Source organism: Tursiops truncatus, chromosome 7 (genome assembly GCF_011762595.2).
Source record: "Tursiops truncatus isolate mTurTru1 chromosome 7, mTurTru1.mat.Y, whole genome shotgun sequence".
Taxonomy (NCBI): Eukaryota; Metazoa; Chordata; class Mammalia; order Artiodactyla; family Delphinidae; genus Tursiops; species Tursiops truncatus.
This window is the reverse complement of record NC_047040.1, coordinates 16364026-16379971: the sequence shown is the minus strand read 5'-3', so window position 1 is coordinate 16379971 and position 15946 is coordinate 16364026. Positions and strand designations below refer to the sequence as shown.

The following is a 15946-nucleotide window of genomic DNA, read 5'->3' as shown; positions in this document are numbered from 1 at the left end:
AGTTTACAGATTATTTTCAGAAAAATCTACTAATATATTCAATCCCATAAACACAGCAAGTCAGAAAGGTCACATAGCTAAAAGAGATACTTGAAGGTATTGCAAAATTCAAAAGCCCTTCTTCCTTAGAAATGTTTAAAAATTGGAAATATGATATTAAGACAATATATCTCACAGCATACTTAAATTATGCCCTCTAAAATTGGGCATAAAATCAAGATGCTTACAATCTACACTATTATTCTTCTCTGGACTGAAAATTCTGGCCAATTTTGTAAGATAGAAATCATAAATAAGAGGTTTAATTTTTTTAAAGGAAAAATATATGATTGCTTGCACCTAAAACTCTTAGTTCTCTAGAAAACCTAGAGAATTAACTGAAAACCTATTAGTATTCACAAGGCAGTTCAAGAAAAAGATTGGATGCAAGATAAACATAGAAAAATCAATAGCTTTCCTGTAGATCAGTGATAACCAGCTAGAAAATATAATGGGAAATACTGGGAAAACTCAATAGGTTTCTGTTTTTCAATCATTATCTGTAGTAGAAGTCAACGATCCTTTTGAGGGGGGTAGGGGTTCTTTTTAGTATATCTATTTTTTAAAGTTGCAATAATAGTCGTGATTTTTATAAGGTCAGACATTACTTCTCTTCAGTAAATGACTTTGTTTCTCTAGAAGAAAAGGAAAGATCCGATAATAGTTCAGTACAATTGCTGAAATCATAGTGCAAAATTCTTGCCTTATCAAGTACCCATTTAAAAATTACTAAAATAGTTACAGCCACAACATTTTGTAAATGAGGATCCCAGAATCCTTCCTGAAGTTTAGAAAAAAGTATGTACTGGGCTTTGTTTAGCTCAGTACAGTAGCCATTTTTTTGTCCTGTGAAGGATAACTTCCTAAAGCAAGACCATTTGGGCCCCTCAGGTGGTGAGTTTCAAACTTTTTAAAAGCTTTTCTTTTTAATCATGCAAAGACAACGTTCTCATTTTTCCATCAACAGGAGTTCCTTGGTGCAAAATTACTGCGCTTTTATATTGTTTTACTGTAGCCCTGCATTAGTGCTAATTGAAAACTCTAGGATAAACAGGCAGTTCCTAAAGCAAATGCTTTAAAAGAAACCTGACTGTTCAAAATATTACTTTCAGCTGCACATCTTTGCTGGCTCCTCGTTAGAGACCAGAGTAATGAAATCTCAATTTCTCCCATTAGTTAATTAGCACCTTTGCATCTTAAGTACTAGAAGTGTTACAGTGTTAATTACCTACAAGTCCGGCTCTCAAGAATCAGTGGCTGCTTATGGTTTTTTTCTAATGCATGGCTTTACACAACCCTTAAAAAAACCAACCTATAAAATAGTCTTCCATGTGCATAGGCTAAATGTTACAAAATGTAGTGTTTAACAGCTAAAGGTGAGTTCAAGTCAACTAGTGCCCCTGTATTGATCTCTTATTTCTCCCAACACTTTTCTTCTAATCCTCTCCATAATTACATGAACTGCTAGAGCTTTCCTGAAGCTGTCAGTGCCTCTTGCATCCATTTTCAAATGGCCAAGAGAATCTGTCTGGGCACTAGATCAAACCATCAATGTTCCCTACTCAGGGCAATCGACAATCCTCTTGAAGTCTCCCTGGCACATCTGTCAAGAGCCTCCTAGGGTTCTTCAAAACTCTTCCCCCTCAGAAGAGAGCAAGGAGGGTGGAGGAAGCAGAAAGGTATTGACCCATTCTTTTAACATGCTAATTGGCCCGGGGGCTGCTTCAGTCAGTGCCAAGCTGGACACTTCAAAAGGAAACTGTTTTTCAAAGGAGAGATGTCTTTTTCAAACACTTAAAACTGAAAACAAATGAATCTAAGCATCAAGGTCACAGTGCAATGTGAAGGAGGTTGGCCAAATAGAAATGGGATAGGGATATACACAAAGGTGGCCTTTGCATTAATTAATTGATAGTAACAGAATGTTTGAAAGATACTTTAAACTTCTACAGCCTGTGTGTCCAACATGAACAATTAAGGTATAACCTATTGAGTAGCTTACATTAATCCTTAGGAGAAAAATTAACACTGATATAATTAAACTGATATTAATTATGTAAATGTAAATTTACATTAAATTAAATGTAAAATATTAATAGCATATTGATGAATGCTTGGACATCTCCATAAATGGTGAAAATGGGAATAAAATTGTTTGTTTAATTATACCTCTAATTGGCAACACACCATGAAGGCTGGACTGAAAAAAAAAATGGAGGGCGGGTAAGAGCACCACTATTAAAGGATCTTTGTCTACCGCCTTTGTTATCAGTTTATTATTTCATCCATGAAACACGCAGTACAGATAAGACTACAAGACATAATTAAATGTGTAAAGATTGCAAAGTATTGCTAAGCTGGTAAAATTAATTCATCCAACGTGATGATTTGCTCAGTTTTCAGGTCATGTATTTCTGGGGATATATTGTTAGTTGTGAATGGTTATTAACGGGAAAAGCTATATAAAAGAGACAGCAGCTCTGGTAATGAAGATGCCGCTGCGGAAGGAAAGAGCTGGGAAACTCAGCATCTCAAATCAGGGAAGTTCTTAAGGACAAAAGCCCATGAGAAAAGCACTCCTTACTTAGCTGCGTCTTAACTAATCATGAGTTTGGCCCATATTTACCTGGTATGGTATTATGAGAGGAAATCAGTATTCTGTTAACCTCTGACCCCTCGGATCTGCAGCAGACAAAGGACCAATCTGGAGGCCTGCGAGAACATCGCCAAATGTCAAACAGCAGGGAAGCGATTGTTACAGAGGAAACAGTTGGCTTGGGCGCAGCCAGCTTCATTGGGGCAAACTGCTATTCACAGAAACAAGCCATGAAGAGATAACGCCATAAAATATGAACCAAATGGAACCTTTTTTGCCTTGCTTCTAAATTGTTAGCTTTATGGGACTTCATGCTGAACAGTATGAAAAAAATCCAATTTGCTCTGAAGCGCATTAGTCTGTCTAACATCCTAATTATTGTTTACATTGCCATTTGCCTTCTATTAAGAATTGAATAATTACCCAGCACTTCATAGTTTAAAAATACAAGCAAACAGGATTATCTGGGTAATTAAGAAACTGTACCATAGCTTTGCACTGCTGTGGCAAGTATCTGTACACGTAGGGGAAATGATAATTATCAATCAACTTACTTCAAATGGTACTTTCAGGATTCTGAGCAATTGGAGATCTGTAACTTATTAAGAAGAGGTTAGTAAGATCACCTTTGAGAAGTGTGGGTCTGTTTAAATCCATTCTTCGAAACAAGAGCCAGAGAAGCAGCTGAATTTTCTCATCCACTAATGACACGAGAGACTATACCAAGTACAGAGCCTTCTGGTGTTCTTTAATCCTAATAATCCATCCCAAATCGACTTTGAACAGCATCATCAAATTCTGTCAGGCCACGTGGAGCTAAACCGAAGCTCTTCTACATTTCGATGTTGTTTTAGCTGACCCAGCCCTTCCGCCTAATTACACTGCAAAGTCTGCCTATGCTGCCCTGTGAATCAGTGCGAACTCAAAACTAATTGAACTTCAAAAACATTTCATGCTCGGTCCTCTTCTTCTAGTTTATAGAATACATATGATCACGGCCTTCTGAAGACAGTGCTGTTTTCAAGCGGAAAGTGAAGTTTGTTGGGTTAAATATAAGTGTGCTCGCATTACCATTCTAAAGGAATAAAGCAAAGGTTAAGTAAATTTGGAGACACTGGGTGGGATGGGAAGACAGGAATTCAAAAGGCAATATTCAACCCAAAGCGAATATACATATAGAATAAGGAACAGAATTATAGTTACTACGCCTTTGAAAGAATTTTATCTGGGACATAAGTGAAAGTAAGAGATTTTAATCATGATTCTAGGTATGAAGATGGTTGTGTTCATTCATAGATAAAGGACACTAACACAATGAAAATACCAATGGTGATTTGTACATTATACGCTTTCAGTTTCTATTTGTTGAATGAGTGAATAGGTTCCAGCCCACTAGTGACCTAAAGCCTATTTTTGGAATTTCCTGAGACCTTAACAAATCTTTCTCCAAGAATTTTATCTTTTACTTGACAATGTTTTAAGCCCTTTGTTGGGCCACTTCTAAACATTCCTAGCATAATCTGAATAGTGCCATCTCCTCTCTCCTCAGAAAGAACAGCAAGATTCCAGCTGAAACTGTCACTAAACACACAAGCCAAGGGATTCACCAAGACTAGGTTCCTTTCCAAAGGTCACAGTAAAATGAGCAGCGGGGGCTTCCCTGGTGGCGCAGTGGTTGAGAGTCCGCCTGCCGATGCAGGGCACACGGGTTCGTGCCCTGGTCCGGGAAGATCCCACGTGCCGCGGAGCGGCTGGGCCCGTGAGCCATGGCCGCTGAGCCTGCGCGTCCGGAGCCTGTGCTCCGCAACGGGAGAGGCCACAACAGTGAGAGGTCCGCGTACCGCAAAAAAAAAAAAAAAGAGCAGCGGGACCGTGGGTTGTTTTGCATGGGGCAAGGGGCCCGGGGAGTGACAGCCAGACACACTGGGTCGTGGGGGAGCGGGGAGGGTGCGGAGTTGTGTACAAAAAGGGCCCTGTGCAAATACCCCATTCTCCGCCTACACCCCCAATCTCTGGAAGCATTCAAATCAAAACCGAATTAATTTGCATGGTGTCTAAATCATTGGGTTCTGCATAAACAGAAGGAGATTTTGGCTGGAGTTTCCAAAGGAAGCCCTCTAGCCTTTGTGAAAGGGGGAAATGGGTGTGCTGTTTTGCATGAGGGCGCACACAGAATATGCAAATGAGGAATCTGCTGCCGGCAAAAGCAACCCTAGGCGGACAGCTGACGACCCGCATTCACGCAGAAAACGCTCCGTGTCTCCAAAGGGAGTTGTCAGCGGTACCAACCCGCTTGTTTCCCCAGAAGCCCAAACAGACTCTGAATATTCATAAAATGTCCATTTAGTCATGGGACTATTAATTACCCTCCAGATCATGGGACCCCGTGACCTCACCTGCTCTCCTCCCCCCAAAATAGCTCAGAGGTACCAGCTGGAAGGGGACACAGTGAGAGAGGTTTTAGGCCCTAAGTGAAAAAGATACAGTCTCTCAGGGTCCAGGGGCCAGCTGAGGCCTTCTTTAATCATTCCTTCTCACAAGCACAGTAAAACTTAAGAGAGCACTGAGGCATGTTATTGGACACAGATAAACCGTTTTTAAAAAGCTAAGGGCTACAAATTGTTGCCTAATTTTATAGAAACATCTAAAGGGTTGAATAAATGTCATTCTCCTAAGCTACCTAAATCTCCCAGATTCTGAAAGTTTCCAGAGCTTTCTTATTTTACTTTAACTTTAAAGTGTCTACAGAAGACAGAAGTACACTCTCTGTACCTGCCAGAAAAACAAAAAGCTGATGGACCAGTGCAGCGGTTCTCAAACTTTTTGGTCTCATGACCCTTTTACACACTCTTAGAAACAACTGAGGATGCCAACGTGCTTTTGTTTATGTGGGTTAAAGCTACCAATATTTACCCTTAGAAATTGAAACTGAGAGGAACTTATTTAAAAGTATCGATAATAAACCCATTACATGTTAACACAATATGTTTTAATGAAAAACATTACTTTATTTTCTAAAACAAAATTAGTGAGAAGAGTGACATCGTTAAATGCCTGGCTTAACAAAGGACAGCTGGATTCTCGTACTTGCTTCTCTATTCAATTTGATGAGATGAGCTATCACGTATCAGGTAGCCTCTGGAAAACTCCATTCATGAGAAAAGGGGAGGGAAAAGGCGAATGACATATCAGTATGAAAGTTTTGACCTTGCAGACCACATGAAAGGGTCTTGGGGAACCCAGCTGGAACACACTTTGAGAATCACTGCAGTAGGCTGGAGAACAGAGGATTTGATCAATGCAGATAAGAACAGCCATTTCATACCATCCCCTACACCCTTGCATATGTCACCACTGCCCTCACCTCTCCCCCAGCCAAAAAAATCTACTTCAAACCCTAAACCGGTTTCCACTGTTGGACAGACAATGACCTAATAGCCCATACTGTCACCATATTTCTATCGAACAACAATAAAATTAACAATAACGTTTTCTACTTCATTAGTGCTTAATCATTCTAGGCACTGTGCTAAACCCTTTGTACACGCATGCTGATATGTGTGTATCATACGTAATAACATACCATTGTCAGCAATCTGCAGATGTAAACTTGAGGTTGGGGAGGTTAAGTTAGTGACCATGATTGCACACCTGGTTAAGCGGCACACCTAGAAACTAAACTCAAGTCTCCAACTTCAAAGGCAGGTCTTAGCCCTTTTGTGCTAATAACTATGTTAACTCGTGGGCTGCAGAGATTTTTGAACATTCAGGTCATAGAGATGGTTCATAAACATGACGAAAATAGTTAAGACCCAACTGAAGTAGGAATTACAAAAAAGGACCTCCTAATACGTGAGTCACATGCAAAGATTCTGATATAGCATGTTGACTCCATGAAACACTACCCCACCAAATAAATGTTTAATATGAAACAGGCCACAATACCTTATGCATTTATTTATTCATTCGTTCAATGAACATTTAATGAGACTCCACTGTGTTCCTTAATTGTCAGTGGTGTTACTTGTCTGGTTATCCTAGACTGACCTCCTCCACATCCATGCTCATAGTCAAGAAGTTTTACTAAATTCACTTGTCCAAGGTAAAGCCAGAAAAATAACAAAGCAAGGCTAATCCAAATTTTTAAAAAATGTACATGTATGATTTACAAATTAAAGTGTTTGCTTAAAAATATTACCAGGAAAAACTAAGACACCCTAACTATCAACCAACAAGGAAAAAAACTAAAGTATGATCTATTCATACTACAGAATATTAATTATCAATTATGAAGGATGAAAAAAAGTTATATTCTCTAATATGGAGTGATGTCCATGACAAACAGTCAAGCATCTTAAAAACAAGATGACAAGAAGATGATTCCATTTCTATAATATTTTAAAATACATGAATATAGATGTATTTGCATTATCTACCAAATCATAAAGAGTGGGAACTCAGAAATAAGTTGGAGTAAGAGTCTGAAGCATACAGTTCTTTGGTGATGTTAAATTCATTAATTAAATGCAAAAAAAATTGCCCCCCAAAAACCTAAGTATTAAAATTCAACGATGTGAAAGTCAAACACGTATCATGACCACCTCTGTTTCGCGCTGTAGTAACTGAAACGCCATTTAATCTGTCTTTCTCCTAAAGACTCAAGTCTTAACAGAATAATTGTGTCTTAATTCATTTTTGAAATGTACAAGGAAGTTCAGTCAGATTAAAATAAATCATCAAATCTTAAATATCGGATTCAAACATCCCTGAGGTAATTCCTACGTGGTGCTTTGGTGAATCCCAAATAGAGACCATTGCCTGATTCACACTCACAAAAGAAGCCTGGTCACACGTAGAAGGGAAAATAAAAAAGTATAAGGGGAAAAGGACAATAATTAAACCCTGCTCTTCTCAGATGTAAAGAATCGTGTCTTTCAATGATCACAGCCATGCTTCAAAGCCAGAGATAAAAGCAGCCATGTGACTTGAGCAATTGATTCTTAAAGACATGATTCAAAGGTAGAAGAAAAATTTCAGAAGTGGAAAGGATATAACAGTATCTTTCTGAACTGTATTTTAAATGCTTCCTTTCCCGTACTGCGTTCTCCTACGGTCCTTCTATAATACATTAGGAAAACAAAGTAATAATTTTTGTCTAAACACAGCCCTCTCCCTCTTTTCAGAGCCCAGATGGGAACTATTTTACAGCCATCAAAGCACTTCTGTATCGTTCTTTCTCAAAAGAGCTTTTAATAAGATACCTTTCGCTGATATGAAGGTATCATATATGTAATGATATATAATATAGGTCCTAGATATAGAGGACCCCGAACAATTTACAGCAAAATTATGTATTTCAGCAAGGTTTAATTCCTACCTAGCATTATTTGGCCTTAAGTGACTCCATAAGAATGTTTTCTTTTCATTAGTATTATTTTTATCCATGCTCTCTGAAAATATTGCGTATTAATCTTTCACAAAGAGTAAACCTGTGACTTCCCTTTCATTGTTCAGCTCTTTATTTAAGCAAAGAATAAGTTAATAAAGAATCTTTTCCTCTCTTCCTCCTGCTTAATATTTCTGAGGTAATAAAACAACCCTGTAAAACATCTGGAACATTCCCTCCCGGGGGTGGGGGGGACATGTCTCAGGAGAATTTTGTTTCCTTTTTCCTACTAACTAGCACAGTTACTTATCCGCTGCACCCAATCACTAGGCAAGTTCAAACTACTGCTAACACCAGGCAGACATTCTCCTGGAGAAGACAAATGAGTGGCTCACACTCTTTTTTGTCCTGCTGAGACCGAGCCAGAGCATTTCAGAAAATGGTATTCAAGGGCAGAATGAACTTGCAGCTGCTTCAGAAGGCAATGCCCGCCATCACCCTGCCGCTCTTGACACTTTTGACGCGGCCACTCACCTCCGCCTGCATTTGCATGTACTGCTTGGAGGTAAGAACTCCAAGAGGAAGTGTAGTCCTGTCCCCAAGGTCCCTTGAGGACTCCAGCCGATGACCAGGGTTAGATGCAAACAACAGCACACCCCAGGCCCCCACCCGCCCTGGCCATTTTTGCCCAAGGATCTTTTGTCAAACATTTAAGATCTTAATCAATCTTCACTCTGACCTCCCAGACCCCAAGGAAGATGGATGAGGAAGTAGGTGACCTTTCACCTGTTCTTCTATTTGTCCTGCCACAGCAGACCCATTGAAAAGACAATTGGGGAGGAACCTGCAGCCAGAGTTCTGAAGACTTGCCCATTCTCCTTTATATCCTTTCTTAAGCTCCCTTTACGCCCTGGTCTTTCTTGTCCCACTTCCAAATCACTTTTCTTTCACTCAGAAGAAAGTTCTCTTTCCTGTAGGGGAGGGGAAAAAAATGACACTCTCCAAATATCATTTTCAAATGAATGTCATTCTTTGTTAGGGCAAAGGCAATGCTTCCTATCTTTGTCCTTGACTTCTAAGAGCGGTTGTAAGATGGACTTCCCTTTTACCATTTTAACTCAACAACCTTAAAATTCAACAGCTATGACCTTGGTCAGAGCTGAGTGATAAAGGAAATGTTAGCATTAACATCAGATTAATGCTTTATGATCTAAAAGGTGATTTTTACTAATTTGACATCACTGTGTCCTCATAGCAAGTCTCTAAGCTAAGTACAATTATTATCAACCCATTTTATAGATGAACAAACCAAGGCTCAGAGGGCTTAAGAAATGCTCAAGGTCTTGCAGCTAAGTGACCAAACTGAGACACATTTCCTTGTGTTGATGTTCTTTCTGCTCTTCCTAGATAATCCTGATACTCCAGTAATGATGGCACGGATGGAGGAAACCATTTTCATTACTCTTAAGATGTTTACAGTCTTGAGTTATCCCTAAAAATTCTCACTCAAATTTGGAATTTTAGAATTGTTGTCATTCAAGTTTTTTCTTCCTCCCTAAATTCATCAGAGATTCTTACCTGGTAGTCTTAAATACAAGCAAAGTGCAAGGTTTTGTGCAAAAAGTGTCTTCTTGAAAGATTTAATCATTTTACAAGTAGCAAAGAAAATACCTGGGTAGCAAGAGTGCAGAGAACAAAGATTCTCAAAAATAGCTTAATCGACCTTCCCCTTCCATTAAATATCTCGCCTTGTGTTAGGAACAGTTTGCTCAGAAACGGACTGGACCTAAAACATGAAGCCTCACCCTTTCCATGGACCACATGATGATGAACTGGATTCCCAAGGTTATTTCCATAAAGCCAACCACTACCATGTTCAATTGCCTTTACATTCACTTCCCCCTCCATCTTTTTCTCTTTTCCTTCTCATTTGGGTTGTAAAAATGTCAAGGAGTCTCACTGTGCAGCAACGTATGAGTTACTGGGCTCTGTGACAATTGGAAATCAATGACGTTAGATACAGAGAAATGTACTAATGCCAGAAGCATGAACATTTGAGCAAGAAATGGAAGACAATGTGTGTGTGTGTGTTTAAATATATATAAGAATCTTGAAATGTAAAGATGTGCAAGTCCTGTCTTACAAAAATCAAAAAGGCAGAATAATTTACTCTAAAATGTGATGCAATGTCACTGCCCTATGCATTTCACTCTTCCTGCTATGATGATTGTAATTTCAGTGCCAGTAACAATGCACTCACGTATTTTCTAATGTTAATACCAGAATCTACTTCAGGGTTTCCATTTGGTACAGCTTAGCTAGTAGTTGCCAAGTCAAGAGTTAACAAAATGGCAAGAAATCAACCTTTGTAAAAACAAAACAAAACAAAAAAACCCTTGAAATTCCAACCTTTAAATTTTCAAGTTCACAAGTTTACCTTCTGACTCTAGGTCAACAGAAAAGGTTGCCAGCCTTTATTCTGTTTTACTTTTCAATGCAGTTAAAAGACAGTCATTGTTAGCTATGCCTAGAAATAACTATAGCAGATCAAGAATGACACTTATGAACTCTGAAAGGAGAAATGCATAACTCTATAACACCAAACTACCCCAAATGCAACTTTCTTTAGGTTATAACTGTTGATTTCCAATCAGTCAAGTGGATTGCTCCATAGTTAATCCCACCCTGTCATTAAGATGGTTGAAATGCCAGACAAATTGTTTGGCAGTCAGTTATTTCGGGCTCTTTAATCGCCAAATCAGATGAACCATGTGGCAATGCAGTCTACAGTTCAACAATTACCCTGAGAAAAGATTAATCTGATCTGTTCCAGAGATGGGACCAAGAGTTACACGCTTTAGTAGTAACCATAATAAGACTGGCAGCAGCAGACTATTAATAACCACTGAAAATAAATACCAAGCAAAAATTAAAATCTTGGAATAACTGTTTTTTTTTTAAGCCTTAATCCACACATGACATGAGCAATCCATATAAATATGGATTACTCCCAATCCTTCCTCAAACACAAAGCTGCTATAAAGAAGACAAGTTTGCAAACTCCCCAGAAAGGCGAAATAAGGGAAGAGGGAATTGCAGACACAGGACTTTAGGTGAGAGGGAAAAAAAAAAAGTCACCTTAGTAATATGATAAATAGTAATTAACATGACAAAAAAAATCTGGATTTCTTCAGAAACTCAATAATCAAAATGGATTACAATTTACTATTGCCTCTGACCACAGATCGAATAAGAAGACTCTTCCTAGCTCTTTGTCACCTCCTCAGGGAAATCAAGAGGTCTTTCATCAAGATTCATTTCACTTGGAAACCCTATCAATGGGTGCTCAGTGGAACATAAGGCACTTGAAACCTTGCCACTCCACTTTGCTGGGCCATGTCTACACTGGTCCACAAGGCAGGAAAAACTGGACTTTCCTCGCACAGCTCAATTTTAATCAGCAGGAGGAAACTGGAACAACAAATCCTAATTCCACCTTTAAATCATTCATGTACACATCCACACGAGGAGAGATGTTTACGGACAGGAGAACCATGGTTCGAAAATGTGTCGGCCCTCTTTAAGCAAGGATCAATCAGGGCCTTTCTTCAGCTTGTTCATTTACATTTCAGAGGGCACATCAAGCCGGTTCAGATCTAAGTGCCTGTTAGCAAATGTTTGGCCTTCTGCTGATTACAGCAGCATCATTTATTTTGTCAGTATTAGAAGCGTCTTAGCTTTGCCACCTGGAGCTGTAGCACTTACTCATTAGACCCCTCTGTCCCACCACATCCCACAGGGGCTGCTAATTACTGGCTTTACTCCATTTAGTCTCATCTCTGATTTAATTATGTGCACTCAGCCCTAATGAAAAGTACAAGATGGCTCTCCTTACCTTGGCATTCTCCATTCCGCTCTTCATGCCCGGCATGGCATAGGCAGTTGCCAATGGGTACCAGCCATTCACCATCTGCCCCGCAGTACATTTTTGGCACATCCTTCTCTTCTGAGTTGTTGACACAGGAGCCTCGAACTTCCACCAGGGAAGATGTATCGGCCCCTGTGATGGTGTCCGGAAACTGAGCCAGATTGCGAACGGTGAGCGGACACTTCTTGTAGAACACTCGGACCGAAACCAAGGCGATGCAGGCCCCCACATCCTGAAACGCCAGATAGAACCCCTTTTTGCTCAATGGCCCTACATCCCGGATTTCCGTGTTCAGCTTCATGATCCGGTCGCCAATGTCCACTTGGGTGAAGCTCTCGTCGGCGGCGATGGTGTCAATTTTGGCAAACTGGCTCTCTCGGATAAAACGCTCCTTGTCGTTGTCTGATTCATAGTAGTACAGGTTAAACGTCTCCTTGCAAGTGCCCATGACACCCGGAAGACTGTTGCAGTCCCTCAAGGTGAACTTGATCTCAATGTACACCCTCTGAGCCCCTTCTCGGGTGATCCAATCAGTTCGCAGCCAATTATTCTGGCTGGGCTCCATCACATTGCACACTTGGTAGGTTCGGATTGGCGTATTTTTTTCATCCATAATACTCACTTCCTCCCACTGCAAAGATCCAAAGGAAATGCATCGATTACAAACATTTCATCACACCGTGACTTATCAGTTCTATTTTACCCTCATAGCACAGTGATGATTTTTGTTGCAGTAAGAAAGAAAGCTACCCAGCACTAATTCCTCACCAAGGTGATATTATATTGGGAAAGTATTTTAATTTTCACTCTTTTGCCTCAGATCCAGAGGCTTTGCTGAATTGATTGCTTTTGAGTTCTCAGCAGTTCCTCGTTCGTGGTGGTCTAACAACCTCAAATTCACCTATTACAACTGCTACAGGTTCAAGTGACAACAGTTCGAACTTACTCATAAATGAAAAAACTAGTATGTGTATTGTTTCAACAACTGAGCAGAGACCTGCAAATTAAGAGCAGGAAGTGCAGAGTCTGCCAAAGGAAGACAGTTATCAGTCAATCAGTGGTGCTCCTGTCAGAACTCTGCTCTCTAATACCTAAAAAAAAAAGTCTATTTTTTTTTTTTTTGGCGATGTCACTACTCTTTAAAGGGGTAAAGAAAATCTCACCATTTTGGTTTTGGTAATCCTGGGAAGACAGAGAGTAAACTTTATGGTTAGATTTCTCAAATACACTGTCATTTATGATGGTAGAACACTTTCCAAGAACATGTATTCAGTCAAAAAGTTTGTATACTGTTCTTATTTTTAAAACAAAGTAAACACGAATGCACACGTGCATTGCTTCTAAATAGACTGTGGATATTGAGAATAAAACAGTAAGTGGTATTTATGAGTCAAAGCCCAAGAAAATTAAAGAAGGATAGTAGGGTTTTCTTTCAATCTACTTCCTAACATAGAGACTCTCATAGTGGGCTAATCTGAATTCAGCAAAATTCACTGTGACTAGCGTAGTTTCCTTCTCGCTGTGGCTTTTAAAATAATCCTAAAAGCAGCAAGATAATTTGGGGCTCCTACCAGACTGAAAGACAGCCTCCAATTCTTCGTTAATATCTACAGTAATTCCTTTATATAGATCTGGTATAAATCAGCTTAAGTATCTAACACATGAATATAATTAGAAGAAAAAAGATAGTTTAAAAAAATTTGTATTCTGTAATAGCTATACTTAAAGCTCCATTCAAGCCAATGAAGTACACAGAATCATAACATATCTTTTAACAGGTTTCCCATCTGTGCATTGGATGGATGGAAATGTTACTATCAATGGATGGAAATGTTACTATGTGAAGGGTCATAATGCATAAAATTCTGTATCCCTTTCATCTGCCACCATTATGAAAGTTTTAGAACTGGGAGAGTTAAGTGCCCTGTGGTGATTAAAATTTCTTTTTATCCACTAAGCAATAAATCACCAGTAATTTACGTATTTGGGGGAAATTCATGTAAATCCAAAAATAGATCCCCACCTTCAAAAAAACCTACTCAGCATGCTTCTCATCTCAGAACAAAGGAAATATGGAAAAACACATTTATCAATGTAAATGAAAGCACATAGGGATATCTCCACAGTTCATACACATAATTCAGGTCTAATTCGAATTTTCCAGCCCGAACTTAATTGTCTAAACACATTGATCAATTCAGCAGAACAAGGACAAATCTCCCCTTAGTTTTGCATTTTACAATCAGTGTCAGAAACTCAGTATACTCCTTTAAATGAACACTGAAAAGAAATGAGGTTTTTGCTACAATGTTGCCATCAGAAACCATCACTTTCCATTATTTTCAGGTTCTGCTTAGCTGTTCTGATGGCAAAATGAAAGAACAGTGACTACAATTCATTTTTGACCTGGTGGTATTGTCACATAAGGTTTCTTTTTCTTTTTAAAAATAACAACAACAACAAACAAATAAATGTCATTATTCGTCAAAATTATAATCTCAAATTTCCAGCCAAGAAAGATGTGAACTGTTCTAACAATAAGTAGAGATTTCAGAATAATCCAAAGATTCAAATATGCTTGTATACTCAGAAAGACTTTTTTAAAGCCAATCCACCCCCTACTTGTTAGATATCCAATTTACCCCTTCATTCTAGGCCCCAAAAAGTCTTCTTTATTACAAAATCTAGAAATTAATTAAACTTTATAATTTGGCACATAATTTCTCAATGGCTACTATGTAGTTTGGAAGGACTAATTCTATTATACACAAATAAAATTTCATTTGTTATGTTTCCTAACAATATTTAAAACATTACACACATGGTATTTAAGGAAAGGGAAGGAATACATTCTATATTCAGAAGTCCACATTCTGCCCATAAAAGGTTCTGGGTTGTGTACAGTCAGCTATGCACAGTATTTTTTTTTTTTTTAAGGGGCATGGAGACAACCAAAAGAAGTTTTGTGTCTAGAAAAAGTGACCAGGTGCTCTTTCAACAGTTCTCTGGGAGCTGGGGTGGGGGGAGGGAGATGTCTGTAGCGTATTAAGTTGCAATAAAAGCTTCCCAGAAACTAGATAGACCATGAACTGTACTTGAAAATGTGTTACTCCTTGCTTTTCAATAGGTCACATGTATATTTAGTGTAACAAGTCAGGTCCAAAATCATACTAGACGTATCCTCTCTTCAAACTTGGGAACAGCCAGTAAGAAAAATAAGGCTCATTAATTTTTTTAATGCAAGTACTGATACCTTCCATCCTCAGTTTTGCCAGCAGTTCTAATACATTCGGCCTACAGAGCAATACCTCTGGTGTAGCATGGGAAAGCCTCCTTGAATCAATGACCTTTCCAGGGTATAGGATTAACAAGAGTCTGACTCTCACAAGATAAAGCTGTACCTTTCTTCGCATTCAAAGGATGAGGGCAATTGCCTGCAATCAGCGGTGAATACAGCCTGTCTACACTGCCAGAGACCTGCCAATCATTCTCCCTCCCTTTAAAAAAAAATGGTTTTGAGGGCAGACTAGAATTTTTCAGCAGAGACCCAACCAACTTCAGTCAAGTTCAGGCAGAAAAACAGGAAGGCAGGACAATCTCCATTTTATTTCAAATGGATGACAAGACTTGCTTTGGAAAAAGCCTAAAATTTTCCATTCTTGCCTTGTCTTATTTTTGAAGCCCATCTTCTATAACAGTTTCTGTGAATCTTTATTTTTTTTCAATCCTTTATTGTTTATTCAATGGCCAGGTGTGGAGCGCCGTACTGGGTGCTGGCATTACAATTTTTGCCTGATAAAGACTCCTAATCTTTCACCCCCACCGCTTTTAATCAAATGGCTCAGTCGTAGACTATCAAGTAAAGGTAGGATGATATGCTTAATTTTTAAAGGATTTGAGAGTTTCAGTTTGGCAGATGCCAGAGTTACACATTGTACTGATTTCTTTCCAAAGCTGATTCATTCTGACCTATTATTAAGGGGGGAGGATGGGGTAG

At 39.0% G+C, this 15946-nt stretch overlaps 1 protein-coding gene across 5 annotated transcripts in view; it reads right to left on the bottom strand.

The window, feature by feature from the left end:
• Nucleotides 1-15946, bottom strand: part of EPHA4 (EPH receptor A4) — a 143739-nt gene that overhangs the window by 123810 nt on the left and 3983 nt on the right. For 4 of the 5 annotated variants that reach the window (XR_002174020.3, XR_012332967.1, XM_019923596.3 and 1 more), the window contains exon 3: nucleotides 11917-12580. Coding sequence is in view for 3 of the 5 variants with exons in the window: in XM_019923596.3 (XP_019779155.1) it covers nucleotides 11917-12580 (664 nt within the window). In the remaining 2 variants the exon portion in view is untranslated. Of the gene's footprint in view, nucleotides 1-5651; nucleotides 5911-11916; nucleotides 12581-15946 lie in introns of those variants that run through there. The other variant, XM_019923597.3, reaches the window with a different exon arrangement.